The sequence below is a fragment of the Phaethon lepturus genome, unplaced genomic scaffold (genome assembly GCF_000687285.1).
Source record: "Phaethon lepturus isolate BGI_N335 unplaced genomic scaffold, ASM68728v1 scaffold31589, whole genome shotgun sequence".
NCBI lineage: Eukaryota > Metazoa > Chordata > Aves > Phaethontiformes > Phaethontidae > Phaethon > Phaethon lepturus.
This window is the reverse complement of record NW_010565067.1, coordinates 51,539-74,253: the sequence shown is the minus strand read 5'-3', so window position 1 is coordinate 74,253 and position 22,715 is coordinate 51,539. Positions and strand designations below refer to the sequence as shown.

The window sequence follows — 22,715 nt, the reverse complement described above, 5'->3', positions numbered from 1 at the left end:
CCGCCCATCACGTGCTCGGTGTGTTGCATTGTGTTTGCGGCGGAGGGAGGGCTGGCCGTGTCAGTGATCAATGTCATGACTTCCTCCTCGGGCCGGAGCCGCAGCGGAGCACAGCTGAAGGAAGCTGATTACTGCTGGTTTCAAATTGGCTGGGAACAATACGGGCACACGCACGCAGCCCGCACCCTGGCTCCCGCGCCGCCGCTCCGCGCCGGGGGGGGAAGATGAGCTCAGGGGACGTCGTGTGCACTGGATGGCTCATTAAATCACCCCCCGAGAAGAAACTCAAGAGATACGTAAGTGCAGAGGCTCTGCTGATATTTTTTCTCGCTAAACGGATTTCAGCATGTGCTCGGTGTCTTACTCCTCCTTTGAAATGTCTCGCTCGTTTCGGCTTCGCCCTGGACCAAAACAAAAAGATTTACAAGTCCGTGCTGCTTACGGAGTATTTTAGTTTCCAACCCTATTCTTGTGCCCTATGGAATTAACCTTTCCCGGCTCGCAATATTATAATACTTCAGTTGTTATGCAACATTATCTTAGGTTGAAAACCACATTTCGGTTTCAGTTAATGTTGCCGTAACTAACAGAATTGTTGTAACAGAATTTCAGATGTCACTTTTCCAGGGAAGGGCAAGAACCTCCTGGAAAAAAAAAAACAAAAACAAAAAACAAAACAACCACCAAAACCTAGTACTTTAAATTCTGAGGCTCTGCTTTGTTAAGATGCTCTGTAATTTCTATGACACTTGCTAAAGGCAACATCTGCAATAGTTTTATTTACCAATTTAACATGCCAGATGCAGTCGCTAGCAGAAAGCCTTACTTTTTCTCTGTGATAAAGAGGTGCTAGAAGATGCCATGCTGTAAAGTTCCTGGTAGCTGAAAGGTGAGGGGGGCTGGTGAGAAGAAGCGAGCGCTGCGTGCATGGAGAGCTGCAACTGCATTATGTGTAAAGGGGGCCCCTTGTTTCGTTCTGTATCTGCCTGCCTGTTTTTCTTAAAAAAAGAAAAAAAAAAAGGGTGGGTGTTGCACACATAGGAAACTCTATCATTGCAGGGCTGCGGGGAAGGCATTCCGGGTAGAAATAAATGACCCTTAAAAAATTGCTTGGGACAGCATTAAAAATGTAAGCCCATCGTGGGCCATTTTGCATACTCATTTGTGATGGTTCTTCATCAGGCATGTTGTTACTGTTGGTACACTTTTGGAACCAGGAATACTCGTTTGAGTCACGCACTTCTAACCTAACTTAGCCCTGAGCATTGCACTGTATGAGAAGGATGCCACCATATGTGTCTGTTGCACTCCCGAGCCATATACATGGCTTACATCATTTGTTGTATTCACTTCTGTTTATCAGCATTTTTTCTGGACTGCTGATGTTGGCTTTTTTTAGTAATATGAGGAATAACTGTCTCGTGAAGAATGTGGTACAGACCATTTGGTAATGCTTTTTTTCTTTGCACTGAAAACTAGGAGAAAGGATAATTTACTGATCTTAGAATTTACTCTTAACTTATTCTAAGCCAGAGTTTCTTCTTTTAGATCACAGTATTGCATTGAAATGGCTGAATATTTGGTTTGTTCAGTTAGCATTTTCCAATTCTAAAATAACCACAATGATGTGTCTCAAGGGAGCTGCAAATAAAATATGGATATCTAATTTTTGTTATATTTTGTAACGAGTGTACCAATAGCACTGTATAACAGGCACTAGACAATGTAAGAGCCACTGATTCACCCAGCTGGGATCATTAGTAACTCTGTCAGTGAAGCTATTTTTGATGACTCAATATTCATAAAAGGGCAAAGTAGAGAAAACAGAATGTGATAAAGCTGGGGTTTGAAAGCCCCCATTATACAGGCAAGATAATAGCCCAAACAGGGGCTCTGAGCAGCTCACAAGGCTAGTTGCCGTCTGCTCTGCTCAGATTTTGCACTACAAATCCTAGGGAAATTGGGTCTATTTTGGGTCTATATTTTGTCTATCTGTTATTCTTCAAACATCAACCACTAGATTATTAGGCAGATCTCTGCAGATTAGGCTTTGTTTTCTGGTTAGGAGGATAAACTACTCCTTTGTCCATAATAAAGCAGAAGGAAATCTGCTGCAAGTACAGCAAAGATTAATGTCCTTTCTCATATGACTGGTTGCACACTGCTACAAACCAAATGGAAATTGTCTCTTACCCACGTAAGCTATTTTTTTCCCCCCTTCTTTACACAATTTCACCATTACAGTAGCTTGTGCATCTTGCACTTTGGTGGTAGATAGCTCAGGCTGAACCACAGTGACTGCTTAAAAAACAACACAATCTTTAAAACAATGACTGTTTAAATTGACTTCAGTAGGTGTCAAGTGTCAGCCTCTTACAGGAGAACGGGGTTGGCTCTGGTTCTGAACTGACAACGTACATAAATCCCCAAGCTTTACAGCACCCTTTGTGTTCAGCTGGCAAAACCCATGGTCTGAGCTGAAGTTTCCAGGGAGCTTCAAACGCGGGCTTGGTCTGCTGCTGCTTGGGACCTCTCTTACACCGGAGTGACACCCTTGCTCTCATGGGGTTGTCTCCTAGTTTACATTTGCCTGAGTTCAGCAGCCAGCTTTTGTAAGGTCTGGTCTGAGGGCCTCTTGTTTTACACAGAGATAAATTCTTAATCCTCAACCTATTAAAATAACTAAGAAAATCCAATTGATTTCAGTGGACTCTGTAGTTAAGAGACTGGACAAAGTGGTGAATTCAGGTTGTGAGACTGGACCTGCAGATAGTCCCACTGAAGCCACAGAGAATATTTAGCGTTTATAAAATTAAAGAAATACCTTTTTGTGAGATTGGAGCCTAAAGACCAAAGTATACCTTCATTTGTGCTTGTTCCCTGATGAAAGTAATTAGGTTTTCTATGCATAAACAAGTCAGGATTTGGCTCTAGGTAAGCAGAACGTTGTTTTCAAAACTTTGAAAAGCGAAAAGCAGGTGTTAAGAGTCTCTATTTTTCCTGTAATGTCTTACAAAGCTGATGCTCTTAGTAGCACTATTCTTAGAAGTGTCTTATCATTCCCTAACAAAGGCTGCTCTCTTACATGTGCAGGAAACGAACATGAGATTAATTACCCAAGTGTAACTTTCTGTAAAAACAGAGTGCTTAATGCTAAATGCAGAGAATTCATTAGAAAGCGCAGGGAGCTTCACTCCAGCAGGCAAATACTCTAATAGTGGTTTAATAGCATGTACAATGCTTTTCCCTCTGTCCGGTACTTCAACCATGAATCCACCACGTCAGCCTATCTAAAGAGGCAGTTGTGCAAGGAGTCTCCCAGGAGAGCATTTGGTGTGTGTTGCAGTGCTTTGTCCCCTAAGTGTGACCTGAAAGCTGTGCTGCTCTCATTTCCCTCCTTGGTTCCAGCTTTTCTCACCGTTCAGGGCTGTGTGGGCCTGAGGGGTGCCGGGGAACCCCGAAACTCTGGGGGAGGTGGGTACAGGGCAGGGGCGAGAGAGGAAGAAGCTGCTACCAAGAACTGGGAAGTGGTGGTGGTGGAGGTGAAGTCCATCATGCCTTAGACCAAAAATGCTAAGTTTCATGCACAGCTTGACACTGAGCTCCACGGGAGGAAAACCTGGCCCCACTGGAGATTTTTTGGTATTGATATTAGTGGATCATGAGTACCAGCCTCTGTAGGAAATTAGATGTCTTGGGAGAACCTGCTCCAGGTTTGATGGGTTTCACAGTGCGTTGTATTAGTGCTGAATTCATCCAGCCAGGGATTTAGATTAGGCATTCACAGCTGCAAGGGAAAAAAGTGTTTATGTTTGTTAAAATAAAATTTAAAAATTCAGGAGGCTCAGGGTGGTGGTATTCACGTATCCCAGTTGTGAAACATCAGCCTTGAACAGCCGGCTTTCTGATACTTTTCATATAGAAATGTATCTGCTCACTGACTGGTAATATTTGTTTTCTGTTTATTGAAGGGGAGAGAGAATGGTTTCATGGCCTAGAAAACAAAAAAATTACTACAGCCAGTGCAAAAAATCACTATGAGGTGTAAAAAGATATGGAAGAAGGCACAGAGGATGCCTAATGACATAAGCGACTGGTGCCATTGAGAAGACAGATTGTTCCCGTGATGATAAGGAGAAGGAGATGGGATTTTTAACAGGCAGCTCATTTCAACCGATCCTCAAATGGCTTCCCTGTAGTTTGCCACACCTGTGAGGAGCAGCAGTGGTAGTTAGCAAGCCCGCCCGCTGCTCTGGTGAATGCCATGCCAGTATTTACTTACTGTTAGTGTTAAGTTACGTGGTTTGCAATAGTAAAGGGTTATATACAAATGCTTGCTCGTTGTGAGTCAGTGCAGCTCCATTTAAGTCAATGCTGCACAGATGTACCCCAGCTGAAGAGCTGTTTTTAATCTTCAGTACTATACATTTGATGAGGGAAGACCACTTGCTCAAAAATAGGCAAGTTTCCCACTTTACTTGAGTGACTGGTTTCTTCAAACATTATTGAAAATCAAAGTTCCTTGTCAACATCTCTAGAACAAGAGTCCAAAATGGACCTCATGTTAGAAAATTTAGCCTTGCACTTCTTACCACGCTTCTTGGAGTGTTTGGTCTGGGAAGACAAATAGAGGTGTAAATTAATGTACCAGATGCAAAAAGCTTGTAAAGCGGTGTCTGTACCTGCTGTCTGCACAAGGGGCAGTGAGAGCCCGTCTGCTGGGCACAGCAGCAAGTACCTGCAGACGGATGTCCCTGACTGTTGGGGGCATCTGCCAGAACCCACCCACAGCACACGCATTGCGAGGGTTTTACAAGATAAGGGAGTCTACAGGACTTCTCCATTTTTAGCTGAAGTTCTGGTATTTGTCAGGACAACAAACGGGAAGTTACTGGCCGCTAAGAAGAAAAAAGTAAAGTAAAATTATGGAAGAGTTTGCTCAAGTAATAGGAACAAGAATCCCACAGCACTGTGAAGCGTGGGTGGGATGCACGGCATCTGCTCTCAGATCTAGCGTTGGGCTGGTGTCAGCAGAGGACACTGCCACCCTTGCCTAAAAGAAATCCCCAGGTGCTGTGTGAGGTCAAGTACTTCTTCTGCTGGTTTGGGATTTGGGGGAAGTTTCCGAAAAATAACTATCAAAGAGAAATCTGAACTGAATTTTTGTCCATAAGCCTTTTTATTTCCAAATGTTTCCTACAAAGCCTCACCTTTTGAGCTCTGTCCCCTCTGAACAGAGAGTTACGGCCACCTTTCATACCCTGCTGGAATCAGCATCCTGAACTCTCATTGAAATATCTGAGTTTATTTAATCAATTTGTGAAGGTTTTGTAATTCTATAGGCTGAGTGGGAGTAGGAGTCCCGTGTGATGGAGGAAGTTCACAGAACCCTTTAGCTGGTTCTAGTTGTAAGCTTTGTACCTGTGTTTTTCCTGCTGTTCCTTCATTTTAAAATCCAGCGTATAATCTGTCTGGTTTGTATATGAAGGAAGAACTCAATTTTGAGAAAATTAAGACTTTCGTATAAAAGCTCCTATGCTGCAGACTGTGTGTTACCTTCTTTGGGAAATCCTGAACAAATTGATCTCACTGGTAAAATAACAGCAGAAAATTTATTTTAGGGAGGAGTTTCCATCATTGGAGTTAAACATTTGCAATTAGCTAAGTGCAAATCAGACCATTTTCCACCACTTAACCTTGTTTTGGTAGGTTAAGTGCGATGTTTATTCTAGACCATTTTCTTCCATTTTAGCCATGTTTCGGTAGTTTAAATGCAATGTTTAATGAGATAGAAATAATTTTTTTCTTAGAAGTCATCCTAAAAAACACTGCTGTTCTTGGCAACCTGCGTATCAGAATGTTAAGCAGAATAATTTCCCTTGGACTATTTATTTGGGTGGAGCCGTAATAGCTCTGAAGCCCCAGTTTAATCTTTGACTACATGTTTTCAGTGCACAGGAATGTCCAGCTATTGGTTTCTACTCAAAACAGAAACCCGCAAGTTATCAGGTCTTTGCATTCAAAAATAGAGACTTAAAAAAAACATGCTAGTGTGAAATAAATAGAGAAGGAAATGTTAACTTGAGTGGTAATTAAGCTGGTGATGCAATCAAACATGTCTTGGAGGAAAAAGCATTACCCGTAGTACTTTGGTGAACTCTTTGTTGTAGCATGAACACTATAATATGGATAAACACATTACTTCTACCAATAATGCATTAAAATGCTATGAATGTGTATTATGCCAATTTGAGAGGTTTTTAGGGAAAGGGACAAGTTTACTCCTATAATGTTACTCAATAGAGAAACAGTCATTTTGTTTACTTTCTTGTCCCTTTCATTTGTGTTGGAAATGAATTAGTAATGTGATAAGGAAAAAATGCCATCTTCGAAATGAAATTTGCATGTCAAAACATTCTATCCAGCCAGATAAAATAGATTTTCCTCTCTCTCATTTAATTGTTGAATAAAATGCAATACTTCAACTTTTTATTTTTTCTGCTTTACAGTATTCTTGACTTGTTTCAGTTTGTGTTGCATTGGGGAAAAAACCCCCAAAGAACAAACATATAGAAAAGCAAACACCCCAGTTTTAAACTCTGCTGGAACTTGGTATTTGTTAAAAATAAACCAAAACCGATGTCTAGTCTTCATGGCAGAAAAACACTCCCTTTATGAGGCTAACTCATTTGTAGCTTTGTAATTGTTAGAATGAGACAACTGTTCTTAGAGATCTTGTTATTCCCTTCCCTTCTGATGCCAGAAACCCCACCTGACCCCTGCAGTCAAAACCACTTTGTAGCTTTCCACAAAAGCCTTGAGCACTGCATTTCAGTTATTCGATAGCCTTTCCCATAGAGCATTTTACAGAAAGGCAGTAAAATGTCATTAGTATGAATTTAAAATTACTCAAATGAAGGTGTTAATTTAAATGGAACTTAGATTGTCATCTGAAAGTTTTTTACTCATTTTTGACAATGCTTTTTAAAAGACAATAGTTTCTGTGAGCCCTGTTAGTGACAAATATTCATCCTGCGACTCCTAAGTCTCAGGGACCGCGGGTTACGCATCCATATTTCTGTTGGACGGCATAATGGCCATAACGGGACCCTTTTTAAATTTGCAACGGTTGTAATCTCGGCAGAGTGCATAGTTTGTGAACAATCTGTTTTTACATACCAGACTTGGAAACGGTTTATAGAAGTTCAAGGATTTTGCAGTTGTGAAGCCATTTTTTCAAGCTGACATGAACTGGCCGTGCCAAGGAGAAGCCAATAGTCCAGAACAAGCGTGAACTATGTTTTACTTGCAGACTTTACAATCTGTGCAGTAAAAGCCACTAAGTTTACAGAAGTATTGCATTTATAAACGCTGGGAAAGCTGAACGTGTATGCCTGCTGTAAAGCTGTGCTTCCAAGATCTGTTGGTGCTTCCACAGAAAAGCCACCGGCATTCAGAGGTGACTGTTTGCTGATAAAATTGCTATGAGATGAGAAAAAGCATCTGAAGAGATGCCAGCTGAGTTTACAGTAGCAAAGAAGAAAGAGTTTCACCAGAAGCCCTACACTGCTTCATGAAGTGCTCGCTGCTATTCCAGCTACTACATCTGTATTGTTTACTAATATTTATAGTGGAAGCTTTGCAAGCTTAAGAAGTTTTATTTTTCAATAAGTTCAACATTTTGAACCCATCCAAAGAAAATGACTGAGTTCTCACTGAGGCCTTAAGTTTAAAAATAAGAAGCACTTAAGTAGCTCAGGGAATTGCTTTTTTGAAATACATAGGCGCGTTTCTCCCACCGAAATAGGATTTGCAAACTGTTTTCACTGGATACTCCTCTGACTCCAGGGCTGTTTTTACAGATCTGGCTAACTTTTCCTGTAAAACAGTGGGATCTGGACTGTCAGCTGAAAATGGGACTGTTACTCCAACTTCACTTTGGGCTTTCTAAAATGTTCGGTTTTGACAGATAACTCTGGGTGTCGCATCACCCTTGAGCTACGGATTATAAAATAATAGAGAACTGGTTTTGAAAAGCGAGGGAGAACCGCCAGATAAATCCCATCGTTATTTCAGTATCCTCCCCAAACTCCCGCTTTCGTCTGTGCTGAGCCTGAGAAATACTTGAGCTGAAACATCATTAAGACAAACAAACAAAAAGGTTAGGGGACAGTCTGGTTGGCATAGGAAGAACAGGCTTCGTGACGGTGACACTGCTTTGGTTCCCCTGTGCATCCCTCTGAGTTGGGTTTGCAGGCTGGAAACCTAATAATACTAGCTTGTAGAGGGAAAAATAGAAGCATTTATTGAAGTGTTACTAGACTGCAATGCTTCAACAGTTTTCTTACGAAGAATATGTTCTTTTTTTTTTTCTTTTCTTTTTTTTTGCATTCACAACTGAAAGTACTGTTGCTATGTTACTGTAATGGTGTGTAGGCTGCTAAATAAATAGAGGGAGTTTAGTCCATGCCAGAAATAGAAAGCCAGGTCAGAGGTGACATTTGGGACATGTTGAGAAAAAAAGAGAATATATAATTATTTCTTTCCTTCCTATCATTCTCTGCAATCTCATTAACCCCAGACTACTTAGAAGGAAATTACAACAGAATTTCTGGACATGTGAGAATACTAAAAATCAACACCTCTGGAGTTCTGCTAAGTCTTTTGGCTTTGTTTTTTGCAAGATCAAATTTACAAGGGAAACTGGTGAAACTGTGGCACCTCACTCTTGTGAATTTAATAGCTACTTCGAGGCATCAAAGGGCATGGGGAACTGCTGAAAATTCCCTCTGCAAAGGTGTACTCAGGGGGGAGAATCTGACAGAGGGAACAAGCTTTGAGAAAATGTGCTCCTGCGAAGCCAGAAACAGGAAATTTGAGTCCATTGTCCTTTTTTGGGTAGCCTGGCAGGTTACCAAGGACCAGATACACAAAAACGTGCTCAGGCTCTTGCGTGAGTAGCCCTAGGTACCTGCTGGCACCTTTAGCTGCCTAAACATCTTTGTACACCTGGCTCGTGAACGTGCACGAGTGCCTCGTTTGTACAGAGGGTCATTTTTATGCCTCCTGCGCTGCCTGCATATGCTCCTCATGTACAGGCCTTGGCACGACGAGCTCTCGTTTAAGCTCCAGTGGCTGATTCGGTAAATGGTGGGAACTGGAAGCCGCTCACGGGAGAGCTAGAGCCCGGTCCTCCCTCCACCCCGTCCGTCGGAGCGGAAGCAGCCCTTACCTAGGAACAAGCATTGCAGCCCCGTTACTTGCAGACAGCGGCCTCTGACTTTATTTCCAAAACGCTGTCGCAGATGCTGGGTGCTCTGGGCTGTGTTCCCCTTGCCACAAAGCTCCTCAGCCCCCTCCCAGCCCCTCGCGGGCGTCGCTGCGGGTGGGCGCAGCGCTGCGGTGCTCCGACGCTCCGATGCTCCGGTCCTGCCTTGCCCTTGGCCCTGCTGCTCTCGCCCGAGCATCCGCAGCCCCGGGCTCACCGCAGGGCAGCTGTGAGCTGTCAGACCTTCCCGCTAGCAGGAGGTGGGACACGGAGAGGCAGAGCAAGCTCGCTCAGGCGGCAGTTAATTTAGCAGATTCGTAATTAATCTGGAAGATCGTCCCTTTAAGTATATATGTTTACTTACAAACAAATTATTAATGTGACACAATATGAGGCATCAGATTTCTTTGGGAATTAGGGAAGAAGGCCACAGCCATAACCTAAACCAGTTCAGTGCATGCAATCCCATTAGAGATTTCTTTGTGGTATTTTTGTAGTTCCACAAATCTGTTACTTTCCTACAAAGAAACAATGTAAATGTGCCCTCTACCCAAGAGACCTTTGGATCTGAGGCATTCCAAAAAATCCCGCATTGACCATAAAAGTTATAGAGAGGGATTAAATTAGAGGGTTCAACAAGAGTCGATGATGCTAAGTACAGTTATTCTTGTTCCTAAATTGCAGGGTTTTTTAGATTTTTCTTTTTATTTGTTAACACTCCTTGAATGGAGGGCTGGAATTTGAATGGCTAGGAGAATTTCCCAACACGATGGATGTGAATAGCTGGTTTAATAAGAAACTTTCCTAACTTTAAGCCACAAGCCAACCGTTAGTGCCTTAGACCTTGAGACTTGTCCACAGAATGTCTGAGGTTCTGTGTCAGAAAATGAACAAGTAGTTTAGGATCCATCAGGGTTGTTTGTTTACTTACATGAGAAGTTTGCTGCTGCTGCGATGGGAGACGTTTCTCATTTTTAGCACAACCAGTATTCAGCCTCAGACTGAAGGAGAGGGTGTTAGAGGCTTTCTTGTCCCCTGTGGAGTTCAAACCCTCGTTTGGGCTCTGTCAAATCCTTTACCCTTGCCAGGGACTGCATTTATCTCAGACCCTGAAGAGCAATTATTATGATTTATCTGTCTTCAGAGTGAATACGTTTTTACCAGGCATTTTCTACACAGAAATCTCCAGCTGGGAGAACTGCAACCTACAGCCTGTCTTTTCCAGGGCTTTGTTGCCCACGCTCAGCAAATTGCCCAGTTTTAACCAGCAGCAGCAGCATTGCTAAGTGGAGAGGAGGATGAATTATACCCTCCACAGTTCTGTTATATTATCCTCCTGAAAGACCTGTTTGTCTTTCATTACATTTCCAGGCCCTTTGTGCTTGAAATGATCTTCTAAACTTTCTAAGTAAACTTGGTTTGCTTAAATTAAAGCTATTTACTCACTAAAGTATTCCAAGTGGGCTGCAATGACATTTGCCTGTGTTCTTTGTTGGAGCCACCAGCTTGATTGTTAAAACTGAATGAACTTATGTCGAGGCAGAAGATGGCAGCCATGGCCAAGTTTCAGATATGCTATCGTTTGCTAGGTCAAGAATAAGTATCTGTACAGTGCCGCTTTAAATCCCTAAGGACACCCCTCACTGTGGCGCTTACCTTGCCGTGGGTTCAGAGACGCTTTAGTGAAACTTGCCGTTTGAGAACGGGCAACACAAGTTCGGGAGGCGGAGAGCCAGAGCGAGCTTGTGCGAAGCAGTGGCTGTGCAGTCCTTTCCAGAATGCAGTGATGGAGAAGCATAGTCATAGAGATGCACCCCAGTGATATGTCTCAGGAACATTTCCAAGCAAATGATTTGCATGTAGTTTAGCAACCTGAGCTATGTGAAGATATCGGCAGCGGCGGTCCTAATTCTCGTATGCGAAAAACTTACTGTGCACCCACAGGCAGGTTTCATTTTGACTCGTTCCTCAGGTTTACTGGATTTGGAAATGGAACTGGGATCTCTAGATGAGCATATCATTGTAGATTTTAGTTCAGAGATTGGGGTTTTTTTAAGAAAGCGAGTGTTCTATGTGCCATCTATGCATAGGAATAGAAGGTGAGGAGCAGAGGAGAGCACTCGGATATAAGACCTTGCACTATCAATGGTCATAAGGCCTCGGGTCATTCTGTTGCAGGACAACTGGTCACTTCTGGGTTGCACCTTGGGTTGCTGCAGTCAAGGTACATGCTCTGAGCGGAAACATGGTCATGCAGAATCACTCCAGATCTAGTTCATGGTGCAAGTTTAGGGCAGGATCTTCATGATTCCTTGCTGGGACTGCCAAGAAAAGGCATATGACCCTACCCAGCAACAGCAGCAAGTAAGTGTGGTGATGTAGCACAACTGAGTTTATACTATTAAGCAGGAAACTTCTCCCTTACAAAATAAAATGCACCCATAGTGGACAGAAAGGCCAAGTAAACATTTGCTTTAACAAGCTGTTGGAATTGGGCAGGTGTGCAGTCAAACTGGAAGGCTAGATCTGAAGCTTTCATTTGCAGTTTTTGGTTTGCACAAATCTGCTTGGATACCTCTGTCCTCTCTGAAAAGATTTCAGATATATAGTACTTAGATTCATCAGAAAAAAATATCCTGAAATAGAAATGGCACCTCATGTTCTTCAGCAATATAGGAGCTTAAGGAGAAACCAGAAGCCAGAAAAAACGCAGTCTCAAATTCTAACCCATTATGACCATATGTATGGGGAACACTTAAACAATCTGAGCTGTTTCCCCTACACATCCCTTAATACTAACAACACTACCTTATGACTGGTGGCATTTCATCTTCATTAAACACTGAACTTGAATATCAGAGTTGAGCTTCAGGCTTTTCTCTTTAGCTTTCGTATCAATTGGCTGGATGCAGATCAAGCACAGAGCCATGGCCCTCAGCAACAAGGGAATGGGGAGAGAAAAGCAGAGAGGAGGATTCTGCCCCTGGGTGGAAACCTCCAACTCTGCCATTACCAGAGCTCCTGGTAGCTCCAGTGTAACTGGGGGAGGTGGGATGTGGTATGGGAACCACGGCATTTACCAGCTTGTAATTGGAAGCTGAAGAAAGTGGAATATGTTAGAATATGTTAAAACATGCAGTTTCACTTTATTTTGTGTAACATCTTTTGCATAAAACTTTCCACTCAGAGAGATTACAGCCAGATAGAATTACGGTGAAAAATAAAAGCAGAGTTGCAGAGAAATTGGTAACTTCTTAAAAAGAATAAACTGTCACTGAAAAATCTCACTTTCTATTTGAGAGAGAAAATCTATGCATGGTGCAGCCATTTTTGCTTTGCCTGGCATAAGATTTGCATGACTCACAGCCAGCAGCACGCTGAGGACCTAGAAATACATAATACAAAAGCAGATGCTGGCTGCTGGCCGCTGGCTGGGGGATTGGGTGTTTGGCCGCTGGCTGGGGAATTCCTGTCCCGTCTTTGAAATGATGATCCTGTTTGATGGGGCAACACGCGGAGTGCGAGGCAAGGGCATACGACGTTTCTCCCCTAGGTGAGGTTATTAATCTGAAGGGTGAGAGACAGTGTGAAGGCTGCTAAACACCTACTGTCGTAGCAGTCGGTCCCAGCTGGTGAAGATGGGTGATGTAACGGATCAAGCAGGAGGAGAAAGTTTTCAAATGGGAGGGTGTAAAATTTGAAAGGCTGCACATAGGAATGAAGAGTCGCAGTCCTAATTCGAGTACGCAGGCAGCTCAGCAGATGGCCCAGCAGATGAGTTGCTATGCACCACAGTACGTGTGAGAACATGGGAGTAACGGCAAGGCTCCACGCAGAAACATAGCCCTGCCCTGTGCATGGAATGGGGCAACATCCGACGCCGTGTTCCTTACCCCAGCTGGGCCCTCCGTCCCCCATCAGGGTGCCTTGCTGGCTTGCACACCAAGCTTTCCACAACCGTATTTCATGTTGCTGTTCTGCATTACAGCAATTTCCTCCCCCGTGCTTTGCCTTCCCTCTCCAACCACCACAAGAGCCATCCCCAGAAGTGAAGGTCCTTGCCAGTCACACGAACACCGACATTATATCACTGACTTCTCCTCCTGCCCTAGGCTGCAGCTCTGGGGCTGAGCTAGCACGTCCCTCGGGGAGGAAGACCTCCCGCTTCAGGCCGTAGAACAGCCTTACTCAGACGTTTGGGTTTATTTCCTGCAATTCCAGTTCCTCCAGCAGTGAAGTCCAGTGGCCAGAGAAGGTTTCGTGTGCATCCTATGTGACTTCCACCTTCCCTAACAGCACAGCCCTTTGGGAATTTTGGGGAAAAACTTCAGAAAATCTCTAAAAATCCATTCTTTGTTTAAGAACTGTGTAATTTGCATCTGACTCTCCAGAGGATCTGTTTTGCTGCTTACTGTTTTTGAGACTCTTGGGCTTCGTTTGCAAATCACCTATGCACTTATAGCTAGATCCTGGAAAAAGCAGCTTTACCGCTAATAGCTTAGAGTATCCATTGCCACCTCACAGTCACGTTGTGCTGCTGCTCAGCATAACGGTGTTAGGAGCTTTGTTTTTTCCAGTGGTTTTCTAACAAACCTCAGTTAATCCAGAGCGATATATTCATATGGGAAATTCCAATAATGCATGTTTTGTGATCCAGCAAAAATCTGTCTCACTAACCAGTTTACATGTAAACTGGTTTTACATGTAAAGTTTACATGTAACATTGATGAAATTACTACCACTAAGTTGTTTCAAGAAGCTCCATTTCCAATGCAATCTACAGGAGAATTACATAGGTGTGTAACGATGCGTGAATTCAGATCACTATAATTATGCTGATAGATATCTTCTCAGATGTTCTTGGGATGAATGACATCTTTTTCCTTTATCTTAAACCGCTTCTGAAGCAGTATAAACTAAACTAGGAACAATGTTCTTTTTTCCAGTATCAGATTGTTCCCGTGGCATACTTACGCCAGCAGATACATGGCAGCTCAGCTATGCTAGTAAAACTGCAGACAAGCCTCTAGATTCAAGCAGTTGTAATCCCTGCGTTCCCACACGCTATCCTGTCAGATTCCTTTTATCATCTTGCAGTTTTAAGAGCATAGTTCAGGTTTTGTGTCTCCTTCGCGCTTGGTATATTTACTTGAATTGCAAACAAAGAGATTCTTTAATCCCTCCTATTTTCGTTATGGTCCCCTGGAGCCGGCACTAAGACTACCAAACACACTGAGCTCATCCAAGGGTAAACTGTCATTTGCATCATGGGTTGGCCAGTCATTGGGACGGCAGTAATTCTGTGAGTCCCCAGTGAAGGCTGTTTGGACCAGGTGGTGGACTAGGCTACATGGTTGAGGATATTTCACTACTGGACCTTCAAAGTGTGTTTAGCAAGGAGAATGTTCTGATCTTCCATAATTAAATTCTGTATGTACAGCAGCCAAGCAGCAACAAAAAAATCCAGGTCTATATTCACTGTTTGTAAAATAAAACTCTCTGAAGTGTCTCTCAGTATAAGGTCTGTGAGTCAAAGCGGAAGGTTTTATGTTAGTAAAGGAAAAACTAAACATCATCATCTGTCTTATTGTAAAGAAGCAGAAGGATGTTATGCTGGCTCATATATTTTCTACATAAGTGAATTTTTGGGGTATCATACATGCTTACAGTAGAACAGTTAAATAGGAAATAGTGAAATCCACTATGATTTTTACATAACTTTTTCTTTCATAACATACTTGTGCAATAGGGTAGTCAGAATGCAATAATCAAACTATGGTTTTTTTCCATGCTTGAACATTAGTGGCCATATGGAAAATTGCATGCCACCTATATTCAGTGCATTGGCTGAGTGAGGAAATCACCTCCAAGGAAACTAAAATTATCTTTATATGCTTGGGTAAGTGGATTTTTTCCAGGAAGAAACATAAAGAGAACAAAAAAAAAAAAATCTTGTTTGCCACCATTCGTCCTTGGAGATGGTACCAGTCGGCACCAGAGTGCTAACGCTGCTCTCGGAACAAGTCTGCAGCCGCCTGACTTGCCCAGGGACTGCCCTCACATAGGAATGGTGGCAACAGGCCTGACATTTTCTGGTAAAGATGCTGGAGGAGCCTCCAGAGCAGCAAAGAGAAATGCCCAAGTGCTGGCAAAACCCTTAACCTTTTGTAAGAAGATCTCGTAGGAAGCAATGACCGCTTCTGACAAAAGCTGTGCCACTGCAGATGCCCTTTCGGTCTGTAGCGCTTATAATTGTAGCGTAGCGACTAATTTGAAAAACTCTGGCTGAAACGGCCAGTTATCACTCGGCTAGCGCAGGGTGTTGCCTCTTCTCTTGGTGGTAGAAACGCTGAGCCACGGACGGCATCATTAGTCAGCAAATACCAGAGCCCCAGGGCAGGGAGTCAGCAACAGGGAACTGGGAGGGGGGGACACATCCAACGCCTGCTGATAATCCAGTTATTAAAAATAAATGTTGACTTGATGAACTTCTACCAAAAATCCTGTTACGTCCAAAGGGGACTCTTCTAATGCTCAGCTCCTAAGGTCAGGGGTGTAAGTGTGAGGAGGCTGGGGAAGTCTCAGCTGTGTGGAAAGAAGGGCTGAGATATCCAGTTATCAAACTACACGAGACCCTGGCAGCTTTGACCCCTATTCTTTTGAAACCCATGTCTGACTCTGTTATATATTTGGCTTACTATTTTTCCTGGATCTGCTCAGCTTTTTGGTGAAAATGTCATTAATTACTAATTTAGTTCAGTGGAATAAGAAAGAATCCAACTGTGTATGCATGGTGCATTTAGTGGTTTCAATCCTTAGCTTATAATTGCTCTTTCCCGAACATGATGCTGTTGGGAAAATTCTTAGTTTCATAGTGTCGAGTCATTAACTAATCAAGGAACAAACCTTGAGTAGAGCACTGCGGAGAAGATTCTTAGGTATCTAAAGTTACTGACAGCAAACCTCTGTGGAAATGGTGCCTGGCTGCAGCTGGGGAGCTTGCCTTCCAGTTACACATTCCCCCGGCTGCAAACGCAGTGCTGCTACTTTTTCCCTGCGCAAAGACGGAGCACAGCCACCGAATGCGTCACGGATCTGCACTCAGCTGTGTCTGACACATGAAACTCCAGAGCAGGACAGCGGCAGCAGCTTCTTGGTGTGGGAACACAAGACATCATACACGCAAAAAAGCGAAGTCTTATGGCCGGTGCAGTCCAAGACTGAAGGTCTCTTTAGAGGCCTTTGGCTTTGCTGCTTTTGACTCTATCCAGCCAGCCCCACCTCTCCCGCATCCTTCCTTCTGGTGGTTTTCACGGCTAACCCTCAGCATCCATACATGTGCTTCCCTGGCCTCCTTGGGTGGCTGTGACCTGTGCTAGCCCACAGAAAAGCAAAGTAGCCACAAGCTCAGGAATTGGCGAACAGAAGGATCGCTTTGCTGTTGCTCTCCCTTGAGCTGCAGCTGCTTTAGTCACACACTGCAAAACTCATTGTGGAGCGGGGTCGTTTTGCCTGTGAGTAGGGCTGTGGTCCTGGAGCTTGAGAGGAGCAGAGCTGCTCCTCTTGGAAGCTGTTTCTAACACGCAGCACGTGACAGCTGTCACGTTAACGCTGTGACAAAACGGTGTGTCTAACACAGAGCTGAAGCAATCTGTGAAGTGAAATTAACCGTAGGTATGTCATGGGTTTTGATTTAAATGTGGATTAGAAAGTATGCATAGCGATGTCTAAAGACATCGATTCTTTACAGCAAAAGAATGAAAGTGAAAATACCCTGAAAAACAATAAAACAAAGAGTACGGTAGCTCTGGCTCTGCAAAAATACAACAATTTCACATTGGATGCAATTAATAGTATGGGGAAGGGGCATGGGATTATTTTAGTGCTTCATTCATTTTCAACTTCAGTTGTGTGTTTTGGGTCTGATTTTGCACCTGATTTTGCACTCAAGAAAATCTTAAGTTCCCCTTTCTGCTGTCAAATAGGAATGAACACAGAATCAGCCGTGGAGAAGGAGTCTCGGATTAAATAAATGCGAAGTCCTAATCCAGCTCTGTTTCAAGGGAATTGGATTATTCTGCTTTATTTTAGTAAGAATTGAAATAAACTATAATGGAAATGAGATTCAGGTTACAGGAGCAAAATTATCATTCAAAGAGATGGGCAAAGATGTCCTATGGCATATTTAAAATACCAGCAGGATAGTCTTCTAGTGGATTTATTGAAAGATGAGTACCCATATTTCCCCAAATTGCTAGATAGGCTTCAAACTCTGTCCTCATTTTTATTCAATAAATCATGGTGTAAATTATGTATATTGTAACTTCATGACAGTAGCAGTGCAATAATATCAGTAAGAACTGTAATTCTCAACTTTCATTAAGTAATAAGAAAGTCACGGAATAAAATAATACGTGATGGGTTTAAAAAAATGAACTCAAACAATCAGTAAGACCAGAAGCTCTGTAAGTGCCAAATTATTGTTGCAGAAGTATTCTTTTTATCTATGGGTCATGGTTTCCAAGAAATGAGTAAAAAATGTAAACACTTCCAAGCATTTGTCCCTTTGGGCACAGGGTGTATTAAACAACAACAAAAATACTTCACGGACAGAAAAGAATTGTTGGCCAGGGCATTTCAGACAGAAGCCAGTAAGGCCTAACTTGGTGAACAAGGAAGAAGAAAAAAATGGCAAATGGTTTTATCACCTGATTCATGGATGTTGTGCATTCACCTGAGTTTTAAAATGAAGTCTCCTTCAAGTTTAAAGAAACAAAATGGAAATTTTTTTCTGTAGTAGAATTCAAAGCAGGAGATGGTTGTGGTGATTACTGGCAAGCAAATAGTAAATACTCTCAGAGGTGAAAACCACAGAGCTGGAAATCATGCCTCTGCTAAGTTGGGTCAGATTCTGTGCTTGATTACACTGCATGAATAAATTATTGGAAGACACACTTCAAGCTCTTTTTTTCAGAAGTGAAAAAATAATCCAAATTCTTATTTTTGCAAAGCAGGGCAGAAACATGCAGAAGAGTGTGGCATCACTGGTTTGCTGCATTATTGCTTTAGAGGTGCCCTTTTGAGTAACACAGGTATGAATATCCCATTGCTTCCAGGCTAGATTGTAAGATTTGTAAGATTGTATAAGGTATTCAAGCATCTATCTCCATTTTGTTTCCTGTGTCAGCTCTTTGATGTTGTTTTGATCCCACGATAAAAAGTAAATCGGTGTATCAAAGACAGGCTGAGAATCCGTGCTGATAGGGTGAATGAAAATAGGCAGCACGCCGTCTTTTGTTGATATGAACATTAAATAATGGCACTAGGACCATTTCATCTAAAAGCAGCAGCACATTGGAATGCCATAAAAATCTGTAAGGTGGTTTTTTCTTTAAAAATCTCCGGGAACCCAGCTGAGCAAGTACTGTAACCTTTGGAGCTGCCTGCTGGCAATGGTAATGGTTCATGTTTCACCTCCAGTCTTCATCTGTCCAACTTCTGCTCTGATTGCGCTTTAGGTAGCTATGGCAGTGCCACAGGAAGGATGAAAGTCAGAGCAAAATTCTTTGACTTCTACCTGGTGTAGACCCTGGTATAGACCACGGAAAGTGGTCAGGCTTTTGTGTCTGTTGCAATCCTTGAAATGTCCCCAACAAAATACAGTTTGCCGGGCAAGGAGTCGTGTTATAAAAATCTCCCTTGCCTTCTTTAGAAGCTTTTTCAGTTTTCTTCCACATCTTACAATCCACCAGCTCTCTGGAAAGACTGGAGAGCAGCCCGGGGGAAAGGGACCTGGGGGTGCTGGTTGACAGCCGGCTGAACATGAGCCGGCAGTGTGCCCAGGTGGCCAAGAAGGCCAACAGCATCCTGGCCTGTATCAGGAATAGTGTGGCCAGCAGGAGCAGGGAAGTGATCGTGCCCCTGTGCTCGGCACTGGTGAGGCCGCACCTTGAATCCTGTGTTCAGTTTTGGGCCCCTCACTACAAGAAGGATGCTGAGGTGCTGGAGCGTGTCCAGAGAAGGGCAACGAAGCTGGTGAGGGGTCTGGAGCACAAGTCTTATGGGGAGCGGCTGAGGGAACTGGGATTGTTTAGTCTGGAGAAGAGGAGGCTGAGGGGAGACCTTATCGCTCTCTACAACTACCTGAAAGGGGGTTGTGGCGACGAGGGTGTTGGCCTCTTCTCCCAAGTAACCAGCGACAGGATGAGAGGAAATGGCCTCAAGTTGCGCCAGGGGAGGTTTAGATTGGATATTAGGAAAAATTTCTTCACCAAGAGGGTGATCAGGTATTGGCACAGGCTGCCCAGGGAGGTGGTGGAGTCGCCATCTCTGGAAGTGTTCAAAAAACGTGTGGATGTGGCACTTCAGGACATGGTTTAGGGGACATGGTGGCGCTGGATTAATGGTTGGACTTGATGATCTTGAAGGTCCTTTCCAACCTTAGTGATTCTGTGATTAAACTTTCTCACAAGTTCATGTGTATGCTTGTGTTTTACCATTTCTCTCAGCCTGTCTTTTAAAAGCCTCCTAGAAGCATCAGCACCAAGTCAGTGTCCTCTGAATGGCCCGCATGTCTGCTGCAGCCACACTTACTCTTTGGCTGAAAACCATCCATAAACTTGTATTTTAGAATCCACTTACTTCTGGTTGATTTAGCAACGTATGCTTTTGTAACACAAATCTTTGTCCTGACCAGAAGGTATTTTACCTCCCAGTTGGCTTCATTTGAATCTAGCAGTTAGATTTAACATTTTAGTAACCGCATCAGCAACACACAACCTGGTTAGGTTACTGACTGCGACATACATGTTACTTTTTACACTGCATCCTAACGAGTCACATTTACAAACCGCTTCTCTGAAAAACATGTTAAGAAAGAGTCATAAGCCAAGGAGAAGAGTAGGAGTAATGCCACATTCAGATCTAAATTTGTGTCAAGTGTGGGATGAAGTTTAAAATAAGAAAGGATAATAGTTGGGGTTCTGTTGTTTCTTTCTACCTCTTTGAAAAGTCATTTTTGATCATACTCTTTACCTCTTTAAAAATGTAAATTCAAGTGATGGACCTTTGCTAAAGTGTTTCATGAGTTAAAATTAACCTTGAAAGTTAGCAGGAGGTGTTACTTGCTCTGCATTTATTTCTACTTTATTTTTTCGTATCTGACCAGAAATGGGTAACATGCAAATGTCTTTTTTGTGGTTTAAACAAATAAGCCATGAAGTCTAAAAAAGGAAAGCAGTTACTGCTTTCTGTGTACAACCACTTTCAGATGTCTCTTTTGTATCTGTTAATGCCTTTGACTATGGCTCCATTTTTACTCAAAAATATTCTGTGTTGTTGGGGTAGAAGGGATCAGAGGAAGGGATTTTACTAGTTTGGTTTTCTCCTTGAAGGGAACTCCTGCAGTATCCCTCCCCTGGACGTCAGCAAGGACCTGGGGAGTGGCCCGAGGATGAACTTTGTCTTTCCTTACAGAACACGAAAGATTTGTTATTCAGAATGTCAGTTAATCCACAGTAGAAAGCTGTAAAGGTTTCAAAGGCGGTGCTCATCCCCAAATTCCCCTGACAACGTCCGTGGTTTTACAGACGTACTTCCTACGCACTGTTCTTTGCACTGTTGCTGTGTGCAACACCCAGACAACAAGGGCAACACCTTAAAAGAAAATCTCTCTGCTCATTCAGGGTCACCCTTTTGGGGTATGTTGTGCAAGAATTATCTCAACCTTCGCAGGACAGAATTTCTCTCCTCTGTGCAACTCTGGCTTCTGTAGGCAGCACTTTGCATTGGTATGTTTTAATGAAAGCCGGAAGAAAACAATAACTTCATTATATTTTTCCTTTTCCTCCTCTATAATGTATTAGTTTAATTTTGAGCTTTTGGATTTCATTTATCTTAGATCATTTTCAGTTAAGATGAGGCACATGGCTTTAGTGAACTGTGAGCTCTCAAGTTAGCTTTGCTGCTCCTGTTAGACATTTTCTTGGTCCTTGCTCTGCTGAAAGGTTTGATGCTTCCAGACTGGTGTTTTCCTCTCATGGTTTATTAGTGAATCACAAAGGTCTTGCTCCACTCTATTCTGATCTACTTTATTTACTGATGATACATACTTCATGGCCATGCAGTTGAGAAAAATTGTTTTTATAGAGAATAAATAAAACAGAAACACAACTGAAGGATCAATGACCGTTCTCTTTATTTAAAATATATGTTATCCTATATTCAGAGTTGTTAGGCATTCTTTGCACTTTTACAGGTCTCCAGAGATTGGGTCAGACATTGATATAATTAAGTGTTCAGTATTCTGAAGTTCAAACTGCTTTGGTCTTCATTTGTGATTGATCTGGTTTCTTATATTGTAATTCAGCCTTTGATTTAGGTACTTGGAGAGTGTTTGGTTACTAAGCTGCCTTTCTTTATGATACCATAAAAAATCAGAATATATGGTAAATTTTGACTTTTTTTGGAGAGAGTGAAGAGCTGAAGAAACCCATTGTGCTGAAGCAGCAACACAATGCAAAGTCTCACATAAGCAAATGTATTTTGATTAAAAATAAAAGGTAAAGGTTTTGAGGCACAAGGTAATTAATTTAACTGCATGCTGGCTTCTAGAAGAGCCTACCCCTTCCAACTTGAAGTTTCTAATTACTGAAGAGCTGATAGTGAACTGACCGCTGCTGCAGGCATAGGAAGACTGAAAGTGTACAGGAGGTCTAGAGCTTGAACAAAATCTTTCCTGTAACTTAAGAAAATAATAGTGAGAAACCCTATACAGAGTGCTCTGAAACACATGGATTATGAATACACAGAAGAAGGACCACAGGGACACACAAAGCATGTCTGATGATGCTGTGTTTGAGGGCTACCTTGTGTTCAAGGGAGCTGTGCAGAACCTACGCCTCGGCTAGCATCTCCCGTGGACGGGGTGAGCGTCTACCAGCATCTGCGCCGAGCTTGTTGGGCTGAGCATCTTCTAGGTAGCTGGGAAATGTGCTGCCTTGCTGTCCAGACTTAAATTCCTTTTCATAACTATAGGTAAAAAATAAGTGTGTGATTCAGAGTTTGGCTTCAGCTGACCCCTGGGTCGAGCTGCTGTTGTTTGTTGTTGTAATTTCTATAGTTACACTGGAAGCACGCTGGTCATTTAGGTATTTTGACTGCCGAAAGCCAGAAATAATGAGTTGGAATAAAAGTGTTAATAGTCTGATGGCTGTGTGTGAGTCATAGCCACAGTGGCCTTTGAGACAAAAGAGAGATTGCTCTGAGTGCAGCAGTGGAGAAAGCCCTTCCTCTGTGCAGCCTTACACACTCATTGCAGGTCAACTTTAAACTTCCTTACTCAGAGCACAAACAGCTCTTCTATTTATACAGTCCGAGCCCCCATACCCCAAGATCCCTGTATAATCCAAAGAAATACTTAAGGGACCACTGCAAAGCTTGCAGATCC

The 22,715-nt window shown here is 42.8% G+C and overlaps 1 protein-coding gene across 1 annotated transcript in view; it reads left to right on the top strand.

Moving 5' to 3' along the window:
• Window positions 1-224: 224 nt before the first annotated feature.
• Window positions 225-22,715, top strand: part of GAB3 (GRB2-associated binding protein 3) — a gene marked incomplete at its 3' end in the record, with an annotated part of 68,467 nt that continues 45,976 nt past the window's right edge. The window contains exon 1 of the mRNA XM_010295054.1: window positions 225-296. Within this exon, the coding sequence (XP_010293356.1) occupies window positions 225-296 (72 nt within the window). The remainder of the gene's footprint in view (window positions 297-22,715) is intronic.